Below are 20,432 nucleotides of genomic sequence, written 5' to 3'. Positions count from 1 at the left end.
AGGGACGGGGCACCCTATGGCACCCTCGTCCCGATCTTTGGAACCTCCACGTGTGGCTCCTGGATGGGACGAGGCAGGTTTGAGTACCCTACCACCAGCGGTGGTGGCTACCATCACTTCCGCTAGAGCGTCGTCCACGAGACACGTCTATGCGTTGAAGTGGAACCTCTTCGTCAACTGGTGCTCTTCTCACCGAGAAGACCCCCTGAGATGCTCGATCAGTGTTTTGCTTTCCTTCCTTCAACTGGGGCTGGAGCGAAGGCTGTCTCCCTCCACCCTGAAGGTCTATGTTGCCGCCATTGCCGCACATTATGACCTCATCGAAGGTAAGTCGGTAGGGAAGCACGACCTGATCATCAGGTTCCTGAGAGGAGCGAGGAGACTAAATCCTCCTCGTCCTCCTCTCGTTCCCTCTTGGGACCTCTCAGTGGTTCTAACTGCCCTGAAGAGTGCTCCCTTTGAGCCCCTGCAATCAGTCGAGCTTAAGTTCCTGTCTATGAAGACAGCGCTCCTGGTTGCACTGGCCTCCATCAAGAGGGTTGGGGACCTGCACGCATTCTCCGTTGACGAAGCGTGCCTGGAATTTGGGCCGGCTTCCTCTCACGTGATCCTGAGACCCCGGCCTGGATATGTGCCCAAGGTTCCTACCACTCCCTTTCGGGACCAGGTGGTGAACCTGCAAGCGCTGCCCTCGGAGGAGGCAGACCCAGCCTTGGCACTGCTCTGTCCAGTACGCGCTCTCCGCGCCTATGTAGACAGAACGCAGTGTTTCAGGACCTCAGACCAGCTCTTTGTCTGTTATGGTGGGAAGCTGAAGGGAAAGGCTCTCTCCAAGCAAAGGTTGTCTCACTGGATAGTGGACACCATTGCTTTGGCTTACCAGCAGCAAGGTCGACCGTGCCCCCTTGGTGTGACTGCCCACTCCACCCGGAGTGTGGCGTCCTCTTGGGCTCTAGCGCATGGCGCCTCGCTAACAGACATCTGCAGAGCTGCAGGCTGGGCGACACCTAACACATTCGCCAGATTCTATAATCTCCGAGTGGAGCCTGTGTCCTCTCGTGTACTCGCTTCAACCAGCTAGTACCGGACCCGCTCAGGTGTCTTCGCTTGCTCGCCATTCCACTCCACGGACTGGATACGTGCGATTTTTTCCTCAGGTGAGCTTCTCCGAAAGCCCTGAGCTCCTCCAGCACTCCTGACGTCGGCGCCAGTGTCTATTGCCTGTGCGTCGGCTAGGTGCATCCCGTGTGCATGGTCCCTCCTCTGAGCGACCCCCACATGTGTATTTCCACTGTAAGCCTCTCTGAGCGTGTGTCTTTCCCTTGGCAAGCCACCTTGCCACCCCTGGGGTTGAAATATTCCACCTGCGGCTGGACACCCCAGTGTTTTCCATATGCTTCCTTCGGGTCATATGTGTATTCTCTAAGTCCCCCCCCTCCGGGCTGGCATTAATTGCATACTTCCCCTAAGCTTGGGATATGCTTCCCAGTGTACCTTGGTATTCCTGTGTTATATGGAGTCCTTTGTCCAGGCTGACAGGGATCTCGATTTACGCAGGGCACTGGAAGACAGCTGAGAAGGTGGCGTGATTAGACTGGTAACCCCATTCGTCGTCATCCGACGTAACTCGGAGTGACAACGAAAGGGAACGTCTACGGTTACGTATGTAACCCTCGTTCCCTGAGTAGGGAACGGAGACGTTACGTCTGCCTGCCACTTTCCGCTGTACCGCGGGGATCGCCTGAGCTCAGTCTTGGCTCCTCAGCGAAGAAACATATCTGCTTGCTGCCGGCTTCCTCCTTTTATACCCACGAGGTGGGGCGGAGTTACGCCATGCAAATTCCGCAGACCCATGGCATTTCTTTGCCATTGGCTCGTTTTGTAATACTCGAAGTTGATAGGCTTTCTAAGCGAAACCCCATTCGTCGTCATCCGACGTAACGTCTCCGTTCCCTACTCAGGGAACGAGGGTTACATACGTAACCGTAGACGTTTCATTTCTGACACGTGCTGTAAACAATTAGACCAATCACAACAGCCTGGAAGACCTGACCAATCAGAGCAGAGTAGGGTCTCGGAAAAGAGGGGTTTATAGAAAGACCAAATCCCTTTGTCGAACCGTTTCAGACATTGTGAGAAAAGAGGTTATGATGCACCAAGCCACAAATTGTGGCACACTCTCTCATCTGTTGCCCTTCCCAATTTATCAGATTGGGGTTTAAAGCAGGGTTATGCACCTTGATAAACATATTTATGGGTGTAGAGCTTGGCAGATGAGAGATGGCATGGACTAAGTCGCAGTAAACAGCCCACTCTCTCATCTGTTGTCATCCCCAATTCAACAGATTGGGGATTAAGCAGGGTTATGCTCTTTTGTGAATGGGTTAGTGCCCATTACCAGAATAGTCGAAGACAATAGTGGGGCCTTTTGGCACAGTAGCGCTGTATTATGCATGCCAGACAAGTAATTGGCAATGTCACTTTGTAAAGAAAGACTTTGCGCCTGAGCACATACACATTGAAACGTGCATGCCTATAGACTAAACATGTAATGCGCATGTAAATGCCATCATCGTTTTCACAGATTCACGTTTTTGAAGTTTACACAGAGATAATAATGAAGGGGCAGGACTGCCATCAGCCAATAATACTGCCGTGATTTCACATATGCTTCAGACACCAGTTTCTGCGGACGTGTCCCCATAGCTTCTGATTCATCTGATGTAGCATCTCGTTCCTTTCTCAAGGAACAGGGTATACATACGTAAGCCAAAGAGGTTATTTTATAGTGTACTAAAATTCCAAAATTACAGTTACAATTCTAACCTCCATTTCAGCCTCGTCTCGAGGCAGTGCATGCAAGTTAACCACTTGATCCCTAAGAAGGGGTTGTGGGAACTTTGGACATGTAGATCGGCTGGGATCTCAGGATCACATGAGAGTATGCCAAACTTAACTCAAGGCATGTTTCACTGGAAGAAAACCCCTGCAGGTCCCCGAAAATGAAGGTATTTTTGGTGCAAAACAACTGAACGCTTGTAACAGTGAAATTTGTAGTTGTAGAGAATAGCCACACGTGTATCAGTAAATTTGAAGTCACAGAGAGAAATGTTTTAAGAGTTGCAAACTTTTTTTCTCCTCCACAAACACAACACAACAGTTACACCTTCTCAAATTCTTCATTGCAGGTGCACAAATCCTATTCTATAAATCACTAATTAGGAAACTCGTACGCTCGCATTTTTGCTACAGTTGCTGCAGTGAATATGGTGCAAAACACATTTACACACCCGCATCAAAAAATGTGAAGTCACAGAAAAATGTTGCTCATCTGCAAATCAGTATGTGAATTCATCCAATGAGAGTTGCACACTTGTAGAACATTTTCTCATATATGTCTTACATATTTTTCTAGCACAAACACAAGTACATAACTACAGCTTCTTGAATCTGCTGCGACGAATCTCAAACACTGTTTTTCGCTTTCAAGTGACAAGTTTCGCGCACGCTCTCTTTTGCACCGCTGGTCTATGTGAAATGTGGAGTGAATGTGAGTTGTGCATCTGTAGAGGCAGTGGTTGGAGCCTACATGAATACATGAGTTTCCCAGGCATGTGCGTGGAACTGCTCATTTTAGTTCACGCTCCTCGTTTCTCAGCAGGTTTAATGGATTATTTCAAAAAAGGTAAATATAGTTTCAGCGCGAACTGACTAGCAAAAATGCGAGCGTACGAGTTTCCTAATTTGTGATTTGTAGAATAGGATTTGTGCACCTGCAATGAAGAAGATTTAACCTTGAAAGCAAACTGAAGAAATGGTCTCTGTTGAGGTAAAATCGAGGCATGGAACCTGTCCTTCAGGTCTATCATCGTGAACCAATCCTGTTGGCAAATGCATGTCAAAATGCGATTCTGCATCAACATCTTTAAGAGAAGCCTGTGCAGGGCCCAGTTCAAAACGCGTAGGTCTAAGATTGGTCATAACCCATCACCTTTATTTGGTATGAAGTAAGGGCTGTAAAATCCATTCTTCATCTCAGCTAGAGGAACAGGCTTTATTGTGTCCTTAGCAAAGAGGACTGAAATTTCTGCACACAGGACAGAGGCATCTTTTCCTGCCACCAAGTAAAAAGGACGGTGTTGAACCAGGCCGGGCGCCTGGCGAACTGAATCGAATAGCCGAGTCTGAACAAATCTGAATGAGTGGATGCACACCAGCTCCTTTTATACGCATATGTCCGGGGGAGTGGGACATGCAAATTCCACTTGCCTATTTTCATTACTTTTGTTTTTTTATTTTATTATTTTGCTATATATTTAATTATAGTATATCGAAATTCATAAAATAACCGTTAATAACATTAATGTTAATAACATTAATATTTAGTCCAATCCTTTCATTGTTCACAGGAGCATCACTTCAACAGGACACTTCAACAGCTATGTTACAGAACTACAAGCTGTAAACAGCAAATAAATAACTTCTGTTGCAGTAGGTATGTCTTCAATATAATAACTGCCATACCATGAACATGTATTCATTACTTCAATGAGCTCCTTGTTTCTGCCTTAAATTATTACATTGTTTGAATTAATACATTATGAGCTAACTGTGTGATTTGTATATATAAATTTCTGAAATACATAACTTGGACACACCTCTAATAACAGATCACTCTAAATTGTAAAGTAGACATGCAGGTTCTGTAAAGCAGCTTTGAAACAATATGTATTGTGAAAGCACTATACGTACAACTAAATGGGAATTTAATTGAATTTAATAAATTATACTATATGAAAAGTAGGTTATGGAATTCCAGAATGGGAATGTAAAAGTATTGTTTCTATTCAGAGTTAAAATTAAAAACATTTTGTTTTCTAGTCCCTTGTATAAATGCATAAAATATCATAAAAGCAGTTAGATGTAAAATCAGTTAATGTCAATAATCCGAGGGACAGGTGAATTTACTTACCTTCTATGAAGTACTGAATAGTTCCATTTAGTCCATTATCAACATCTGAGGCCTGGATGATGTGAATGACTCCAGGAGGCAAGTTCTCTGGGATAACTATGTGCAAATCAGGCTGAGAGATTTCTGGAGTGTTGTCATTATCATCCAGGATGAAGCACAGGACTGTTGCAGTGCCGGAGAGAGACAGAGTCCCACTGTCCTCTGCCTGAACTGTAAAGCAGTAACAAAACACATAAGGAGGTGACCAGGTTATTATAATCAGGGAACCATTGGCAAGTGAAGGTTGCAACAGCACTTAAAATTCCAGTGGTTTAAGCATTTTTAATGAACATGCAATTACAAATTATTAAAAACATTGTGCAAATGTCCTCAAACTAAGAAAAATATGCCTAGGCAACATTTCCAATTTTAAGTTCAACTTTATGTACTAAAATAACTAAAAAGCTGGAAAAATAAATAAAATAAAAACTATACAGACAAAAGACAACAAATTTTCTAAAACCTTATCTGAAATTAAATAAAAAAAGGAAAATATTCAAATTATTAATAAAACCTATAATAGTATAAAAATTATTCTAAAACAGTGGTTCCCAAGCCTGGTGCTGGAGTACCCCCAGCACTGTGCAGGTTTAGGGGTCAGATCAGAGTTATATAACCAGTTAAAAATCTGGGGTTCCCAATTCCAGTCCTCATGCCTCCCCGCTCTGCATATTTTGTGTGTCTCTCTTATCTGACACGCTCGGTTGAGGGTGTGGGATCCATTTACCCATATGTGCACTGCTAACCCTGACTTAAAAGGGTATTTCGAGATCTTAAGATTCCCATCTGAAGCAGGTGTGTTTGTATGCGGCTGTTCACGGTTGTTAAGTGTGTGATACGCAACAGTTACAAGTCAATTATCATGATTAAGGGTTAAATAAGATAAAAAGAAAAATGACCAAATTTTGTTTATTTTCATATTAAATATCGCAACATACATTTATCATTCAGTTTTGGGCTTTTGAGTTTGACAGATTAGATTAATTGAAATTTATAATTAATTAATATTTATCTGGATGTATATTATACATCAGAGATCTTTAGATTCTGCCTTAGAGATCCTGTTTTGTGTGATAGCCTCTATTTGTGTGTTTTAGTGAATACTGTGTAGCCCCTGTGTGTTTGATAATTGTATGCTCCCAGTTGGTGTAACTGTACATCCTCTCCATTCGTGTCACCTCTCGTTACTGTGCACTGGTCACACGAGGTTAGAGAAAGGGACACGTAAGCATGTCACACGACAAACATTTAGCACACGTTAAGAATTTTACTTTGTAATTTGCGTTTGGCTAGCTTAGTGACGGAAGGTAGGTGCGTCTGAGACGTGAAGATCCATTTTCTTTTGTTATTTTCTTTTTGAAGTTAGGTTAGAGGTTGTTCTGTAAGGTAGTTTGGATTTTGGTTTTGATTATTTCTTTGATTTGGATGCCGCCCGTGTCCCTTCTCCAATTCTCCTCCCTATCCCAATTTGTGTTACTTGTTTGTAATTTGCTTTTCCAATCATACTTTTTTGTATTTATGAATAAATAATATATATATTTTCTTGTTTATTTCTTCCATTTCTTTATTGTAAATATATTTTCTCTTCTCGTGCTACACTCACACATTAAAGAGGTGGTATTATGCCCCTTTTCACAAGATGTAGAATAAGTCTCTGATGTCCCCAGAGAGTGAATGTGAAGTTTTAGCTCAAAATACCCCACAGTTTATTTTTTACAGCATATTAAAATTGTCCCTTTTTGAGGGTGAGCTAAAACGTGTCATTTCATGTGTGTCCCTTTAAATGCAAACGAGCTGCTGCTCCCGGCACAGAGGGCGGAGCTTCAAGAGTTCATGTGTGTGTTACCATGTTCTATTATCTTAATCTCCCGCGTAATGTTACACCCCTTTACTCCTTGATTCCCCCATAGGGATCCTAACACATGTATATTAAATGAAAGTACGATAATTTATATTATATTATTATGGCATTATTATAAAGGGAGCAGTGAACACTGCATAGGGACCCTGTCAATCGGGATGCATCCGAGTTCATGGAGCTCTATTCTAACGAGCTGATGATCTGAATCAGGTGTGTTCAATAAGAGAGACATAGGCTGAATCTGAAATCGCCCCTTAAACCCTCATCCACTATTCCCTACGTTAGTCCAATAATGCGGTTCACTTAAAGGAGTGAATAAAAAAGAGAGAGAGCGAATTCGGACAGCCGTTGAGCATCCATCGGCTGTACACTCGTAATTGCAGTGCAATGTGGGATTGCAATTTGATATTTGAGGGTATAGGGGGCGATTTCGGATTCAGGCATACTGTGCAGAGCAAGGAGCCGCGAGGACTGGAATTGGGAACCCCTGCTCTAAAATAACACTGTGGCTTGATATTTGCATTTGTGTTTAACGATAATCATTTTAAAACGGCCTTACTTCATGTTATCCTACAGATTTCTGTTATTGTATTTGATGATTAGCTAGAATTACCCATTACACTCTGTAAGCAAACACTGACTTGTAAAACATCTGAAACCATTTACCATGCTAATAGTCCTATTCCAAACCACATAATTCTACAATCAATGTTAATACAGCAAAAAAAAGTATCTGTTAAAAAAAAACTGTCAATCAATAATTCTACCTACCACTAAAAAAGCTCATATAAACCATGGCCTAATTTTTAGAAGCAAGTTTGAATAGACAGTGTGACCGTGTAAGTTCATAATATTCAATAATTGCTAAACAGTATACAACTTAAATAGTGTGTTCTAGATTCTGAACAACACTCAAACATAAAAAAAGAAAAAGTTTAGGAAGGACAGGGAGGAAGGATTCAAGCAGATGGAAGATCTCACCTCTGAGAGTAAACCTGGATTGGATCTCTCTGTCTAGCCGAGTGGAGGTGGTGATCTGACCCGTGTGAGTGTTTATCGTGAAGAGCTCATATCCAGGACCGGGTAACAAGCTGTAGCTAATAGCAGAATTCACCTCTGTGGGAAACACATACTCTTCATACAACTCTTCACAGATTGGTCATCAGACCAGAAAATTAGTTTGTCTACAAGAAGTTGCTCCAGCATCTTCTGATTCTGATGGCATGACGTCATGACAGAGAGTTGACGTACTATTGTACTAGTAGTAATTGCCTTTTTAATGTGTGCCTTCCTCCACTTTTGTGTTGCGGGTTCCAACAAATGGAGGAGAGTTGAGCTGTGACCAGTATTTGACAGCTGAATAAGGTCTATTTACTCTCCTGTCTGGCAAAGTGCTATTTATGAGCTTCATATCTGATTGCTGAATTGAAAACAGCGCTAAAGAAATAAAACCGGTTCAATTAAATCCTGTACAATTAACGCCATTGCCTAAAATGAACACATTTTATATACTTTATTTGATTCCCCATTACAGTCAATTTCATTTGGAATCAAACATTTTTGAATAATCCAACAGATTAAAACAAAGCAGCACATTGTTATGGATTACTAGAGTTCTAAGGGTACAGGAAACATCGTCTTTTCCAAATAAACATGCTTCCTATAGTTGCTGAGATTGAACAGTACTTTGCCAACTGTTTGGCCCCTGTTTTAGAAATCCCCCCAATACAAAGTCCACGGACCGCCAGCCTGTGTACATGACCTAGGCAACCAAACACTAGCACAATAAGTCGGCATCTGTACCCAAGGTTCTCAATGGTCGATATCAATGACTGATATTTTAGAATCTTAGAGCAGTAAGACTCCTCCATAAACAAATCAAATGCACATGACACCTCAAATAGTGTAACTTTTTTGCCATTCTGAGAGATGTTAACAATATCGGGCGTATTAGCAATTCCTAAAAAAGTGTTTGCAGGAGAGTTAAACCATTCGGACTGTACGGTAGTGTGTTTAAAAATCTGCTCCTCAGCCACGCAGGGAATCTGAGCAGCAATTAGGTCCACGAGTCTGTCGTGTCTGGCAATATACAGTCCTTTCAGTGCTGAGCAACTGTTCATAATGCACACACACCCACGTTTTATGGGAACTTTCCATAGATATGATTTTTATACTAAACAAACTATTTGTTCTATTCCCTTACAATTACCTTACCCCTAAACATACACATCACAGAAAAAATACACTTTCTTATAACATTTTTAAAAAACATCACCAATATGATTTATAAGCAGTTTTCCTCATGGGGACCAAAAAATGTCTGATTGTATTTTACTTATATGTAGTTACTTATTCAAAATAAGTACTCAGAGTAGGCGATTTAGGATGCAGCCAGTTTGCCCACACAGTGACACTCATTCAGACACACATACAGGCATTGGTCAATGACAAACAGGAGTGTAGACAAAGAAAAGAAAAAAAATAGAAGAGATTACAAAGATTAAAAATCTAGTTTAAAACAGAAGTGCTAGGAAATGTACTTTTTTGTATTTATGCTGGTTTCATAGAGGTTTTCAAAAAATAAAAAAACACTACCATTATCAACAAAAAAGGTTGAAATTTTATTTTAAGTCTAAATATTCACTAGTGTTCTGTCACGTCTGTTCGGGGTTTGAGTTTTGATCTTATTTCATTTTTACTGTTTCCTGTTCAGTATTCTGAGTTCATGTTTCCTGTGTCTTAGGCTGCGTTCACACCGTAAATCCAAATCCGATTATTTGTGTATCCGATTGGAATCTGATCTAAAATTATTGTCGTCCACATTGTGTATCGCAACTGTTCAGAGCCGTTGTGTGTCCATGCTGCTCTTTTGTTTTCTGGAATATCTGTATTGGTTTATATGACAATGACGTTGCTTTGGTAGGTATTTGCCAAAAACAACAACAACCGCAACATGGAGGGCTTTGCAATACAGGTGTTGTCTTATTTACAACATGACAATGAGTAGCCGCTGTGCTGGACTACTGGGTCTTATGAGGCAGTGGACAAAACGTAGTATGAGGCTAGTATGCGTGGCTCTATTCCATGCTGTTGTTTCCACCGTCTTCAAAACATGGCTCCGTTACAGTAAATAGTCATTTTCTGCTTGTCCGGCACTTTGCACCAACACTTTCTGCAGTGACTTTCAGCATGTTTCCTATAACAATGGCTGATGTTTACATTTTACGTGGCATAAGAAAGTCACATAAACCATGCGGAATCTGATTAGAGCAGCCAGATTGAAAGGGATTTCCAGAAATGCGATTTGAATAGGTTTTCAAACCACATATGAATGTTGCTCGAAACGGATTTGTAAAAGTCGCATTTTATGTGATTTTTTTGCTGTTCACACTTGCTAAGTCTGATTGGATTTCAGTCGGATATGCAAAAAATCGTAGTCATTAGCCTTAGTCATTAGTTGCCATGGTTTTTGATTTGCCCTCATTTGTCACACCTGTGTCTAATTAATATTTAAGTAAAATTTAGTTTCGTAGAGTTTCTCTGTGTATACATTGCCCTCAGTTCCAGTTGTTCTTGGTTTGTTATTGTCGGTTTAAGGTTGTTCTGTCTGAGTTTACTTAAAAAGTTCTTAGAAAATTCTGAGAGTTTTGTTATTCTGATTTTGTCAATAAATAAGACTGCTGCACATAGATCCTGCTTTTTCATCCTTTGCTACAACCATGCTGTGACACGTACACATCTCAGTCATTATTTATATAAAAGTTTTCTTTTCAAAGTAATTTTTTTTTTTTACAATTGTAATGAATTTAATGAATTTATATTTCATGTTTTTGGGAGTCGCACCACAGGACAATTTAGAACTACCCTTGCCTTGTCTTAAAAAGTCAAATTAACTGATATTTTAACAGATGTATTGACCTTGACACCTTTGATTTTATGAAAGTTTTTCCAAATATTAAGCACTTTTGTTAAAAATGTAAATGTTAGTCAAAGAAATAAAAATAACATTACTTATTAAGATTGTCACATTAAGTTGGTGTTTTGGTTTAATTTTCAATGACTTTTAGTTTGTTATCCTTATTTCCTGTGTTTTCTTCCTTTTTTTGTTTGGTTGTCACATTAATTCATTATTTCACTGATTAGTGCACACCTGGTTTGTATTGAATTCCATTATTTAAGGACTTCAGTTCTCTCAGTCCATTGTCTTGTGTTAGTTGTGGTTACTTTAGTTTCATTTATTTCTTGTTTTTCTTTTTGTTCTTTTGTTTGATTTAACAACTTTTAGTTGCAATTACATCCGCTACGCCTCTCGCCTCCATTTCATCAGAGTAAAGTTACATATTATGGCAAACATAATAAAAGGAAGTTTCCCTACCCAAAAATGTAAACATGTATTTTAATTCCAAATTTAAAATGTTACTGTTAATGTATTTTTAACTAAATTAATAAATTGTAGAAAAAATTATTGACCCTTATACACACTCAAACAGACACACTCAGAGCAACTCGTATGCTGGAAACTTCACCAGCAGCCACAAACATCATATATCAGCTTTATGAGTGTACTAAAATCAAACAATTAATGCAAAAGTAAGAGATAGTTGAATCAATTACTAACAGTATCAATCTTCATCTGATGAACATTTGGCACAGTGGTTTCATGAGGTTTAACGTAATGGAAGATAAAATCAAAGAACAAACCATAGACCATACAGCTGAAAGGAGTGAATTCTGGGAGAAAAAATAACCTGCCTTTATTAGCACAGATGGCTTGAGTTAGTGAATCATCACACACAATTTCAAATATCCTGCAGGAGGCCTGACTGCTGTTCTAGGATAACGTCAGAAACACAGAGACACAGAGACACTGATATTGAGGCTGAGGTATTTTTAAAGGGCCTGGTAGATTTGTGAATATTTGGACTAGGTACAAGACGCACAGAATAACACACGGCGTGCGAAAAAGAACACAAAGACCCGTTGATTTATGTTAGCAATCAAGTTCGACGAAACATAATTCAGGTGGATGTATGTTTTTAACAGCAGTCTGCTAACTAAATAAATTTCAAGTCTGATGACCAAGGCCATCTGGACTTTTTGACTGAAATCATGATGTACAAATATGAAAAGAAATCTACTACCTCAAGTTACTAGTGCTAACATGTTTTGCCACATGAGGAGGTTTTTGCAGGCTAGTGTTACAGAAATGTGTACCTCATTATGTGTAAAACCCAATTAAATCTCACGAGTCACGTCAAATAACATGGGATGAGATTTTCTGACCAGCACAGGACTTGTTTGATCTAACACAGATATTCTTTGCAAAGTGACTAAAGTGACAGAAAACATGAAAAAACATAAAGAACATGAAGAGTGTTTGTGCCAGGGAAATGCATGTTTTAATTTGGTCAGTGAATTTTGCACAAGCCAGACAAGTAATAATGTCATTGTGGACTAAGTGAATATACACTATATTGGCAAAAGTATTGGGACACCCCTCCAAATCATTGAATTCAGGTTTTCCAATCACTTTCATGGCCACAGTTGTGTAAAATCAAGCACCTATCTGAAGTCGCCAACTTTATGCAGAGTCAATAGCTACAGACCTACAAACTTTGTGTGGCCTTAAGATTAGCACAAGAACAGTGCATAGAGAGCTTCATGGAATGGGTTTCCATGGCCGAGCAGCTGCATCCAAGCTTTACATCACCAAGTGCAATGAAAAGTGTCAGATGTAGTGGTGTAAAGCATGCCGCCACTGGACACTAGAGCAGTGGAGACGTGTTCTCTGGAGTGACGAATCACGCTTCTCTGTCTGGCAATCCGATGGACGAGTCTGGGTCTGGCAGTTGCAAGAAGAACGGTACTTGCCTGACTGCATCGTGCCAAGTGTACTCTTAATACTTCGGCATACCAAGACATTTTGGACAATTTCATGCTCCCAACTTTGTGGGAACAATTTGGGTATGGCCCCTTCCTGTTCCAACATGACTGTGCACCAGTGCACAAAGCAAGGTCCATAAAGACATGGTTGAGCGAGTTTGGTGAGGAAGAACTTGACTGGCCTGAACCCGATAGATCACCTTTGGGATGAATTCGAGCGGAGACAGGAGCCATGCCTTCTCGTCCAACATCAGTGCCTGACCTCACAAATGCGCTTCTAGGAGAATGGTCAAAAATTCCTATAAACACACTCCTAAACCTTGTGGAAAGCCTTCCCAGTAGAGTTGAAGCTGTTATAGCTACAAAGGGTGGGCCAACTCCATAATAAACCATATTAAGAATGGGATGCCATTAAAGTTAATGTGCATGTAAAGGCAGACGTCCCAAAACTTTTGGCAATATAGTGTATGTGCTGTGGTATGCAGAACCTCAATCACTTCATAACATCACTTACAGAAGTGAAAAACGCATTTGTAAGATAAAAGATGCATTTAAAATGGCAGAAGCCATTGATCAAAGGTCACAACCCAATTTGAATTGAGCATTAAAGGGACATATTCAGAGAGTTTAATTTGAATCACAGCCTCCATTGTGCACATATTTCCATTTCACAACAGTTTGGAATAACCAAGTATAGCCGAACCAAACTACATAGTGTCAAACAGACGAAGCGAATTACGAATTACTAATGCAGTATTAGTAATTTGCATTATTAGGATGAAATTAGAAATTAACTTTGGGATCTTTAAAACATCAAATGGGGGTGTGTCATTAATTCAGCTCATGTCATAAAAATTTCCCTCCAGCCAGGCAACCTAAGTTGGCAACCCTGCAATTGACAAAAGCTAAAAGATAATTAAGAGATAAACTTAATTTTAGGCAGACTTAATTTTATTAAACTTAATAAAGGCAAACTTTAGGCAGGTGAGACAGCATTATAAAATTCAGACACTAAGGCAATAATGATTAACCCATGAAAAAGGGGAAGATGGAAGCTTTATGCAAAGCTGTTTCTGGGTATGACAAAGGCATGATAAACTGTGAGTAACCATACTGCCATCTTGTGGTGATTTCCACAACAGTTTGACTACCAACTAGTATATCTCAGGCAATATACGTTAAACTATGTTAAATGTAAAACTAAATTGAGCTGAAATTTTGTTAAGGTCTCATCATGAGTTTTTAAAGGCGGTAGCCTACCTGAATCCAGGTCGATTGCAGTGACTGTGACAATGATCTCTCCCGGTTCTCTGTTCTCCATGACAGTGGTATTGTAAATGTAATGCTGGAACACAGGAGGATGGTCATTAACATCCAAAACCTCCACTGTGAGTGTCTGAGTGGAAGACATAGAGGGAACACCACTGTCTCTAGCCTGGACAGTTAGAATGTAGGCATGCTGGGATTCATAATCCAGGGATGAATTCAGGTACAGATGTCCTGTGAGAGAGAGAAAATATTATATATATATATATATATATATATATATATATATATATATATATATATATATATATATATATATATATAAGAGGACGACGCATAGGTTATGCAGAGGTGATGGACACTGGGAGCCATTAGAGGTGGGCAGCGCATGGGAGAACTCTTTTTAAAAATACTTTTCATGTAAAAAACTTTGAATTACCATTGTGTATGAAATATTATAGTCATGTGAAAAAGAGTACACCCTTTTGAATTCTATGTTTTTATCAGGACATCATAAAAAATCATCTGGTCCTTGCATGGCAGGTCTTAAAATATGTTAAATACAAACTCGGATGAATAATAACACGACATATTACAACGTATCATGGTTTATTTTTTATTTTTTTTAAACTAGGCTAAAATGGAGAAGCCATGTGTGAAAAACTAAGTACACCCTTACTGCTTCCGTAGGATTTAAAAGGGTAAGTAGCAGTGAGGCATTGCTAATCAAATGCATTTGATTAACTGATCATCAGCAAGTGTGATCTACTCTATAAAAGCAAAAGTTTGCTGCTCTAGAGCATTCAGACGTATGTTAACACTTGCATTTGCATCCATAAAATGATCCATCCATAATAAAATATTTACCTGTGTGCTCCATGTAAAAGTAGCCCTTCTCATTGCCTGAAATAACACTGTATATGATGTGTCCGTTACTTCCTTTGTCTTCATCTTTAGCAATAATATGATGAACCAGCAGTCCCATCTCTGCATCCTCTGAGACATAAGCTACATCCATGGAGACAAATGTGGGGCTGTTGTCATTGATATCCAAAATAATCAGCTGAGCGATGACTGATGTATGTTTCCTATTGTTGGGCTCTTCCGCGTTATCTCTTGAAGTCACTTTAAATACAATGCTCTCAGTGCGCTCACGGTCCAACTGTCCATTTGTTGTGACAACTCCAGTGTGAGGGTCGATGTGTAAAGGCAGTCCCTCTATGCCATTGTCAGGGTCATAGGTCAAAGAATAATAAAGCTCACTGTTACACAGACTTCCATCGCCGTCACGGGCGTTAAAGACATATACCACCGTTCCGTTGATAACCTCTTCATAAACGCCAAACACAACAAAGTTGTTATTGCCAGGGAACCAGGGGGTGTGGTCATTGACATCAACAACACTGATTGCCACAAATACAGAGACATTGAAAGTGGGGGTGGCCTCAGCACGTACAACCAAGAAGTAACGCTGTGTGACTTCATAGTCCAGATGTTGTGCCACATAGAGCTCGCCACTTGCACTTTTGATGCCAAACTGCAAACTACCATCACCCTCAACAATAGAATATCGAATCCGTGTATCTGGTGTATTAGAAATCCCAAGTGTTCCAATGACAGTTCCAAGTCTGGCGTCTTCCTGCACAGTAAAGTGTTTAAGGCTCTGTAAATCCTTGGAGTTCCCATTTTGTTGGTCTAAGACATAAACCTGTAATAAAACAAAATTTGAGTAAATATTCGTAAAATTAGCCAGATTTATATAACACTTTATTCCTAAAAACTTGGTAAAATTTGAACGTTGAAAAATCTCCTCTGTAAAAACTTTTAACTCTAAAATGTTAACAAAATGAAACAAGAATTTTGAACCTGAGTTTATCCTATGTTTAGATGATGTTCTGGAAATAAATGCAAAATGCTGAATATTTAATTAGATCTTCAACCACTATGCCACAGCACCTATATGTCAGGTGCAGTCAATTTATCATTTCTCAGCAAAATTGTGCAGGTTAAAGAAAGCAGACAAAAGAGAAAACAAAAAAATGATATAATAAATACTGGTTACACTTTAATTATATGGTGCGCTTTAGACACTCTACTAACTAGTAACTTTGCAACTACATATCTACTAACTCTTATTAGAGTATTAGTAGACTGTAGTAGACTGTTTGTAGACAGTGCGAGTTAGAGGAAGTGGGGCCTTCATCAGGGGTAGGGTTTGGGGTGATGGTCCCCCACGTTCCTTTCCGTTTGTCACGGGGCCCCCTAAGGCATGCACCAGTTGCACCGCCTTAAGGACGGCCGTGGTTGCAAAGTTCCTTATAATCAGTAGAATGTCTGTTGAGGGACCGTCAAAATTAAGTGTTAGCAGATATTTGTCACGGATACACCAGCGTCAGAGCCAGACCTCTACACTCCGCCCACTCGTTCCGCATCTCCTGAGTTCTAATTCCTGCACCTGTCATCTTCACCTGTCACCAATCTTCTGTCACTTCACTCACCGTTTAAAAACTCCACCAGTTCCCTCACTCAGTTGTCAGGTCTCGTCGATCCACCATTGACTTACTGACTCTCTCATACCAAGACTAACGCCTACTTCCTTACCTGCTTCGAGTACTTACCTGCATCACCGACCTTCTCGTCCTGTCATCCGGATCTCCAGTCGCCAACCTGTCTGCCTCCTTCAGCCCGGATTTCATCTATCTTCCTGCAACAGATAAGAGACTTTGTCAAACCCAAACCATCCATTCATTCATTCAATTATTCCACCAACTCTTCAACTTACCTGCCGTGTCTGTTTCTGAGAGCAAAATAAATGTCATTGCAAAATTTGCCTGTTTGTGTTGTTCTAATTCATGACAGAAGACCTGACCAACATGCACGAACCAACAGATCATGGCAAAGAGGAAGCTTCTGTCCCGGTCACCATCGCCGATGTCTTGCGAGACATTCAACACGCCATTCCACAACCCGCCATCAATCATTTTTCGTCTACCTCTGTCAGTCCCATGGCCCGACCAGCGCCCTTCTCTGGCGAGGAGGGGGAGTGAAGCGGCTTTCTTCTATAGTGCAAGCTCTACGTGGAAGTGCATGCTTCGCAGTTCGCCTCTGAGAGAGCGAAGGTCACTTTCATCATTTCTCTCCTCACTGGACGAGCCCTGCTCTGGGCATGAGCGCTTTGGGATGCAAAAGGTACTGTTACCCAATCTCTCACAGATTTCATTGGCCACTTCCGTGAAGTATTTGCTCAAGTCTCAAATTCTCTGTCTGTTCATGATCAATTATTTCGACAAGTTCATGACAAGGAAAAATATTGTCTCCTCGTATGCATTACTATTTCGCACCCTGGCAGCTTCCAGCGGATGGAGTGAGTCGGCTCTAATTACGGCTTACCGTCAAGGTTTAGAGCCTGAGATTCGTTTACAGCTAGCCATCTACGATGATGTCATTGGTCTAGAAAGTCTCATCCAACGATCCATTCGTGTGGATCAACGCCGCACTGCTTGCCAGCTCGATAGCCCTGCACTGCATCCTCCTCGTCCTGCAACCTCTGTCAACGCTTCAGCACCAGAACCTATGGATATCAATTCAATGGATTTATCCACTGTCGAACGTAAACGTTGCATCAACAATAATCTGTGTCTCTACTGTGGAACCGCCGGCCACCTGCTCATCTCCTATCCAGTTCGTCCTTCACGACCGGCGTAAGTACAGTACGTCTCCAGTCACCCATTTCACAAATGAAATACACTCCGGTTCAGGTCACTTACCTCCAACGATCTCTTCCAGTGCAAGCGTTAATCGACTCTGGTTCCGCTGGCAACTTCACCTCACTCTCCACTCTATAACAGCTTCAAACCTGCCAAAGACCTATTCCTCAGACTCTTCATATTCAATTCATCCTGGGTAAACCGCTCGGTCGTGGACGGATATGTCATCGCAGTCCCACCATCACCATGAAGATCCGAAGAAGATTTGTCGTTTCTGGTGCTGGAGTGTTCTACGGCAGACATCATCCTGGAACGCCCGTGGCTGGAACTCCACTGGAACAGACGAGTGGAAGACAGCGTTCATCACCCCTGCTGGCCACTACGAATATAGGGTCATGCCCTTCGGACTGTCCAACATTCCTGCAGTATTTCAGGGGTTCATGAACTAGATCTTCAGAGACTTCCTGCACCAATTTGTCATCATTTACAAAGACGATATCCTCATATACTCTTCCAACCTGTCCGAGCACCACCATCATGTCAAGTCAGTTCTTCAACGTCTGCGCGATCATCAGCTCTACCTGAAACTGGAGAAATGTGAGTTTCATCAAGAAACAATCCAAAGAACTTCCTGGGTTATGTGATCACTCCTCACGGAATCACCATGGTCCAGAGGAAGGTGGAAGCTGTTTCCAACTGGCCACCACCCTCCAACATAAAAGAACTTCAACGTTTCCTGGGCGTCACAAACTTCTACCGAAGATTCATTCAAGGTTTCAGTCAGATCAGCGCACCTATCACCTCATTCCTGAAGAAAGGGGCCAAGTCTCTGTCCTGGACCACAGAAGCCACCCATGCGTTTGAGAAACTCAAAAACCTCCTGCAGCTCCGCTCCTACCCTCGTCCATCCAAACCCAGATCTTCCATTTCTCGTCGAGGTACAGGCCTCACTCACCGGGGTAGGAGGGGTCCTATCACAGCGACAGGGGAAGCCTCCACGACTCCATCCATGTGCCTTCTTCTCCAAGAAGATGTCCCCGGCGGAGCAGAATTATGACATCGGCAACTGGGAACTTCTGGCGATCAAACTCGCTCTTGAGGAGTGGAGACACTGGCTGGAGGGAGCAAAACACCCTTTTGATGTCATTACCGACCACCAAAACCTGGAATACCTTCGAGACGCAAAAAGACTCCATACCCGTCAAGCCCGCTGGTCACTCTTCTTCACAAGATTCAATTTCAAGTAACTTACCGCCCTGGAGACAAAAATGTCAAAGCCGACTCCCTGTCTCATCTGTACCAACCTGACACTATCACCTCCAACCCGGAATCCATTCTCCCTCCAGCCGTAATTGTCAGGCCTATCCAGTGGAGTCTAGATGATAACATTGCCGATGCCACCCGGTCAGTACATGCTCCGCCGGGAGGTCCTGAGGGACGGACCTACGTTCCGACTCGTCTACGTCTGTCCCTCATGGACTCAGTTCATACATCTCCGGGCTCTGGACACCCAGGCAGCCAACAAACCCTCTCACTTTTACAACAACGATATTGGTGGCCCAATATGACCCAGGATGTCTCCCGGTATGTGAAGAGCTGCTCAGTCTGTGCCATGGCCAAAGTTCCTCGACGCCTCCCGGAAGGTAAACTTGTACCACTCCCAGTACCCACAAGACCCTGGTCTCACCTTGTTGTGGATTTTATCACGGACCTTCCTTCTGACTCGCACACGTGTGTTCTGGTCGTTGTCGATCGCTTTTCCAAAGCATGTAAGCTCATCCCTCTGCCAGGTTTGCCCACAGCCTTCGAGACTGCTGAAACCCTATTCACCTAGATATTTCGCCATTTCGGAATACCAGAAGATATTGTATCAGACCGAGGGCCACAGTTCATATCCAGGGTTTGGAAAGCGTTCTTCAACCTTTTGGGTATCACCCCCAGTCCAATGGGTCACGGATACACGAGTGTCAGCACCAGACCTCTACACTCCGCCCACTCGTTCCACATCCCCTGAGTTCTAATCACTCACCGTTTAAAAACACCACCAGTTCCCTCACTCAGTTGTCAGGTCTCGTCGATCCACCATTGACTTACTGACTCTCTCATACCAAGACTAATGCCTACTTCCTTACCTGATTCGAGTACTTACCTGCATCACCGACCTTCTCGTCCTGTCATCCGGATCTCCAGTCGCCAACCTGTCTGCCTTCTTCAGCCCGGATCTCATCTATCTTCCTGCAACAGATAAGAGACTTTGTCAAACCCAAACCATCCATTCATTCAATTATGCCACCAACTCTTCAACTTACCTGCCGTGTCTGTTCCTGAGTGCAAAATAAATGTCATTGCAAACTTTACCTGTTTGTGTTGTTCTAATTCATGACAATATTAAGTCTACTAAAGCAGCACGATTACTCGTTACATTCAAATCTGCTGAGCCAGAGAGAGCAGATGTCATGTCTTGGTATAAAACAGCTTCACAAACACAGTATCATTATTTCTGTGTAACACATATTCATATTATAACTGGGATAAAAGTTTATAGTTCGGATATAAACACTGATGTCATTAAATCAGTCATTCAAACCGATTTTTTTTAAATAATTGTGATCTAAAAATCATGATCTTTGTATGAAACGAAAAAATTGCGATTCTCAATTTATCCAGAATTATGCAGCTCTACTAATACTCTAATGAGAGTTAG

General features: G+C 41.6%; 1 protein-coding gene across 1 annotated transcript in view; it reads right to left on the bottom strand.

Moving 5' to 3' along the window:
• dchs2 (dachsous cadherin-related 2) overlaps positions 1-20,432 on the bottom strand; it is a 72,592-nt gene that overhangs the window by 16,051 nt on the left and 36,109 nt on the right. The window contains exons 9-12 of the mRNA XM_077232399.1: positions 14,889-15,729; positions 14,016-14,255; positions 7,854-7,988; positions 4,973-5,182 (exon numbers count right to left, since the gene is read on the bottom strand). Of these exons, the coding sequence (XP_077088514.1) occupies positions 4,973-5,182; positions 7,854-7,988; positions 14,016-14,255; positions 14,889-15,729 (1,426 nt within the window). The remainder of the gene's footprint in view (positions 1-4,972; positions 5,183-7,853; positions 7,989-14,015; positions 14,256-14,888; positions 15,730-20,432) is intronic.

The sequence above is a fragment of the Siphateles boraxobius genome, unplaced genomic scaffold (assembly GCF_051911475.1).
Source record: "Siphateles boraxobius isolate OS27281-9 unplaced genomic scaffold, OSU_SipBor_1 17, whole genome shotgun sequence".
NCBI lineage: Eukaryota > Metazoa > Chordata > Actinopteri > Cypriniformes > Leuciscidae > Siphateles > Siphateles boraxobius.
This window is presented reverse-complemented; position numbering and strand designations above follow the sequence as displayed.